This window comes from Photinus pyralis, unplaced genomic scaffold (assembly GCF_008802855.1).
Source record: "Photinus pyralis isolate 1611_PpyrPB1 unplaced genomic scaffold, Ppyr1.3 Ppyr1.4_LG4, whole genome shotgun sequence".
Taxonomy (NCBI): domain Eukaryota; kingdom Metazoa; phylum Arthropoda; class Insecta; order Coleoptera; family Lampyridae; genus Photinus; species Photinus pyralis.
This window is the reverse complement of record NW_022170511.1, coordinates 11,687,821-11,693,582: the sequence shown is the minus strand read 5'-3', so window position 1 is coordinate 11,693,582 and position 5,762 is coordinate 11,687,821. Positions and strand designations below refer to the sequence as shown.

Genomic DNA, 5,762 nt, shown 5'->3' with positions numbered 1-5,762 from the left:
CATAGCCGCCATACCGGCACAAAGATGTCATTTTTGTTAATAATTTTGTGCGATTTGCTACACCGTATAAATCTTTCCACTAGTTATTTTTATAGTCAAAAATAGAAATTTCGATACGCCATACCTGTGGCATGGGCCAATTATGTATAATATTGTTTCAAAAATGTATGAATTTTCGGAAAATTTGGGCGATTTGCTACAGTATGGCACCAACTTTTCGTAACAGTTTGAGGTATAATAAAAGTAAATATCAAGTTTCAAACATGACTCCCGGGCCAATCTTGTTTTATCACGAGATGTTATGTCGCTTAATATTCTCCGCCCCACTCGAACCTCTTAGTCAAGTTGTAGAGGTCCCGGTCGGGGTCGTTGTGTTCGGCATTGCATTCAATGGATCGCAGGTAGTGGGTAGCAGCTGCCGTCAAGTTTATACTAGGTACCCTCCATAAGTATCTGAACACCCAGTGTACCTTGATCAATTTTGATAAAATTTTCAGGGCAGTTGTATTTATTTCGAATTAAGAAACGGTGAAAATTTGAACATTATAAAAATTAAAGTAACACTAATGATAATAATAACAATAATAATAAACGTTTAAATAATTATAGCAAACGAGCTCCTGGGGTATGGCTATAGCATGTGCAAAACCAAATTTTGCACCTGTTTTTGCTTTTATTCTAAGTGCATATATGTATCAAATTTCATTTAAATACTTTCATAATTAAGAAAGTTGGCTCCTCGGTTGGCACTGCGCATGCGTAAAACCAAATTTTGAAACTGGCGTTAGATTTGCTTTTATCCCAAATGCCTACGTACGAACTTCATTTAAATACCTTCATAAGTCAAAAAGTTTGCAATTCGGGTCATAAATAGTCGAGATGTGAAAAGGGTACTCTGAATGTTGAATCGATTGGACTCAACTTTTGGCATTGCGATTTATTTGGCTAAAGATATACCCATATTGAATTTCATGCAAATCGGTTCATAACTAACGGAGATGTCAAAAGGACCTTCCTTATTTTTTGACCTACATTGCCAATTCACGAACTTCGATCTATAAATTTGATAAAGAATCCACCTGCGAAATTTCATCGTAATCGGTCCACCGCAAAAAAAACTCACTAGGAGCTCGCTAATAATGATTCCATGGCCTTCCCCTTCGCTGGACCTAACACGTGTGGGTTATGGTGGGTTGGATGCTAAATGCTTTACAACCACCTGTAAACACTTGTAAATGAGATCTTCACAGCCCACAGGCATCTTTTAGAATCTTGGAACAGTGTATCACAGGCTATGATCGATTCACTCATTTTCAGTATGCCCCGTCGAGTATATGAATGCTCAAGAATCGATGGAATGATCTATAGCTATACATTATTATACTCGGAATTTTACAGTCGTGTAATGACGTCATTTTCGTGGGAAAAAACGTATGTCCTATTAAATTTATTTGTTGCTAAGTAACTGACTACTGGTGTCTAATTACCTGTATGACTTTTACTATACAGTGGTGTACATAATATTTTAGCATTTTTTGATAATAATTAGGTCAATTTCCACAAGAAATCTATAGGTCTTAATAAAAGAAGAAGTCCTAATTAACTGACTGACTGACTGAGATATCAACGCACAGCCTAAACGACTGAAGATATCGAAAATAAATTTTTAACATGTTAAAAAATGCGAATAGTTCATATTTTTTGCGAGCGAAACCGCGATGGATAAAATGTTAGTATTTCAAAAAAGGTCATTTACTCACTAATTATTTTAATAACTTGCTCAACTAACATACCCAATTACATATTTTAGTAATTTCAAAATCAACAACTCTACGTCGTTTGATTTTCAAGAAATATCCTTTAATGAGATGCGTGATACAGTATCCAGTATTAATAATAGTGATTGTAGAGATCATTTTGGCATCACGGCTGACATTGTGAAGTCCTTGTTAAACGTCATAATTGTTCCATTAACAAAAATTATAATTGCCTGTATACGAAATTCAGTTTACCCCAATGAATTGAAAATATCCAAAGTTATTCCTCTGCATAAAAAAGGTTGAAAGGATAATCTTACAAACTATCGACCACTATCAATTACTCCAGTCTTTTCTAAAATTTTTGAAAAAATTAAAAAAAAACAAATTATGTCCTATTTTGAAGCAAAAAAGTTATTTTGCGACAGTCAATTTGGTTTTCGTAACAACCAATCCACTGCGAGTGCCATCTCGAAGTTAACCAACTTAATTTTAACCTGTTTTGAATCTAATGAAATTTGTGTTGCAAATTTTTTAGATTTAACTAAAGCCTTCGACTGTGTGAGTCACTCAATATTACTGAGTAAACTTCCAAAATATAATTTCCAATATAAAAGCATTATGTTGTTAGAATCGTATTTGAACGACCGAATTCAGTATGTATGTTTTAATCACTGTGCATCGGGTTTTAAGCAAATTGAGACAGGCGTGCCTCAAGGTTCAGTACTTGGCCCAGTACTTTTCCTAATATATATTAACGACATTGCTCCGGTAACCAAGCATGATGAGTTAATTTTATATGCAGATGATACTACTTTATTAAATAGATGTAACACCATAACTGACTACACAAGCACCGGTATTAATACTCTTGAAGAGTGGTTTACGGATAATAAGTTGCTCGTAAATCATGATAAATCAGTTAAGTGCATATTTAGTTTAAAACAAATTGATCAAATCAATAATACTGGTTCATCAAAATTCCTGGGTGTATATCTTGACCCGAAATTGAATTGGTCTGTGCACTGCAATCAGGTGTGCACAAAACTGTCGAAAGCATGTTTTGTTTTGAGGAGTTTGAAATCAATGACATCTCATGAAGTTATGCTAAATGCTTACTATGGTTACTTCCACTCAGTAATGAGCTACGCCATAATTGCATGGGGACATTCTTCTGAGGTTAAACGGATTTTTGCTATACAAAGACGTGCGATTAGGATACTCACTAATTTAGGCTACAGAAGTTGTTGTAGGTGTAAGTTTGTTGAACATGGTATTTTAACCCTTCCCAGCTGGTACATTCTACATTGTATATTATTCATAAAAGAAAACATTGCTGATTACCAGTTTTCATATAACATACATGAATACTCCACTAGGTGTAGAGACAATATTAGCTCAAAATCTATTCGACTTACAACATCTCGGAACTGTAGTAACTATTACGGGATAAAATGTTATAATAAGTTACCCTCAAATCTGCGTCTTTTATCTTTAAATAAATTAAAAAATGAGGTAAGTAAATACCTTAAATTACACCCTTTTTATTCTGTCGATGAATTTTTAAGTGCGGAATGGCACCTGTAACTATTACTACTTTTTTTCTTTTGTAGTACATGTTTTTGTTTTGTTTCTTTAGTGTTCGTTTTATCTACGCTACTTGACGAATCTGATATAGTCGCAGCACTATCATAGAGTATTTACATTTACATTAATTATTATAAATTAAATATTATTATTATAAGTAATATTAACATATTTTTGTTTTTAAATAAATAAAGATTAACAAAACGAAAATCACAGAATATTATTTAGGAATCAATACTCCCGAAAAGACCCAAAAAATAATTAGCAGAGGAGTACATAAAAATTCAAAGAACCACTATCGAAACCACATCTACACAAGAAAAAATTGCACTACCTTGATGAATAGTTGGAAAATCAAAATCGTAAAACAAAAATATACCAATGCCAATTTATTGCGATTGTAATGGTCACAGTATTAGAAGAAAATTAGTCGCCCTCGTCCGTATCGTCAGAGTCAAAATCAAAGTATTCGTCGTCAGTAAGGTCGTCATCTGCGTCTGTAGTGATAACAAGAGGTGGGATGTCAGAAGCATCACAAACTTGTACTGCTCCCCAAGCATCTTGTATTACTTTGTCCGTATGGTTTACGTATTTCTCCCAATTATCCCTAGAAATCTCCCCGATAACCCTTTCCCATGTTGCCAAAACCTCTTGTGGTGATCCCTTAAAATTTGCAATGTACTGATCGTATTTTCGTTTACACTGAGACCACACCATTTCAATCGCATTAAATTGGCAGTGGTATGGCGGTAACCGTAAAATTTTATGTCCTAAAGGCTTAACATATTCATCAAGGTAGTACTTTTTCTCTTTGGGGCAGTTTGCTCTGACAATGCTCCATATTTGATCCTTCATTGCCTTTTCTGGATAGCCGATATTTTTTTCCCCTAACCATTCTATCATTCTTTGTTTTGTCCATGATTTGGTGGGAATTTTCTCTAAAAGGCCAGAATGGTAGCTTGCGTTGTCCATAATAATTAAAGATTTTTCAGGAAGATTTGGCACCAGTTGAGTCTTGAACCAATTTTCAAAATTACCCCTGTTCATATTATCATGATAGTCCCCTGTTTTTTTTTTCCACTTTTAAAAATCAAACTTGCCCCACCAATAAAGCCATCGTTCGTCCCAGCGTGGACAATAATGTATCGATGACCTAAAAAATATCTCTTTTAATAATATTGAAAAGGTATTATAATATTTTATTTTACCTTCATTGGGTTTAATTGATTCCGTGTGCTTAGTATCATCTTGCCAGCTGTTTCGAAATGATCCCTTACTAAATATCCAGGTTTCATCCATAAAAACCGGAGTATAACCCTCATGTCCCAAATTTTTGTTTTCAATGTACTCCCTTAAGAATTTTATTCGTTTGTGGACAATATCCGGTAAATCCATAAGATATTTTCTGTTATTGGACTTCTTCCATTTAAAACCCATACTTTTGATCCACTTTCTCAATGAATCAATGGAAAATTGAAAATATTCGTTTTGCTCCAGAAATTTTTGTCTAATAGTTGCCAGTGTAACATATTCCTTTTGGGAGTACATATAATAGATTGTATCCCGAATTTTATTCTTCAAATATTCTGTGATTTTCGTCTTGTTAATCTTTTGCTTGGTAGAGACATTAGATGCGTAATCTTTGTCGGATTTTACACCATTTTTTCTCAAATTTGAAATGGTTGTTGGGCTGACTTTCGTTGCTTGTGCAGTTCGCTGTATAACATTGTTGATGTCTAGTGGTATGCCATTCCGAACTTGTTCCTGTTCAATTTGAAAGAAAGCCAACACATTTAGAATTATTAACTGTGTTTGTTCGTTAAATCGATGAGGGTTTTTTGGCGGCATGTTTTGACGCTTTGGCGTTTTCAAAACTTCAAAACTGACAATCACTTGACAAGCATTTCAGGTAAAATTTAGCCACGACAACAACATTTCGGCAAAATTTTTTGTCATTGTCATTTTACATTAGTTAAACAAGGATAGACAAAAATGACGTCATTACAAGACTGTAAAATTCCGAGTTTAGTGTTGTTTGAATTTGTGATTGTATCATATTTTCCTTGTTTCTTATTTCGAAATAAATACAATAGGTACATAAAATGTTTAAACAAATGCCTATTTCATTTTCATGATTTTTCTTTGTTCATTTTTGCCCATGAATTATTTTTCCGAAGTTCGCGAGAAGATCGTTTTCAAGGTTCCTTGCTTGTCCCAGTTATAGCACAAAGATGTTTTCGGAAAATAGATTTTCAAATATGGCGCCATCTGTAGCCTTCATGACGAGTATGGCACATATTATATCATGGATCAAAGTGGACCATGAAAATCCAAATGCCATACTGTAGCAAATCACCCAAAATTATTAACAAAAATGACATATTTGCGCCGGTATGGCGGCTATCCGAGCCCGTCGGT

General features: G+C 34.2%; 1 protein-coding gene across 1 annotated transcript; it reads right to left on the bottom strand.

The window, feature by feature from the left end:
* Positions 1–4,182: 4,182 nt before the first annotated feature.
* LOC116169978 lies at positions 4,183–5,361 on the bottom strand. The gene is made up of 2 exons (XM_031486207.1): positions 4,553–5,361; positions 4,183–4,497 (listed from the first exon to the last, which is right to left on the bottom strand). Exons 1-2 carry the CDS (start codon positions 5,190–5,192, stop codon positions 4,388–4,390), a joined length of 750 nt encoding a protein of 249 aa, XP_031342067.1. The 5' UTR covers positions 5,193–5,361; the 3' UTR covers positions 4,183–4,387.
* Between the last annotated feature and the right edge of the window lie 401 nt (positions 5,362–5,762).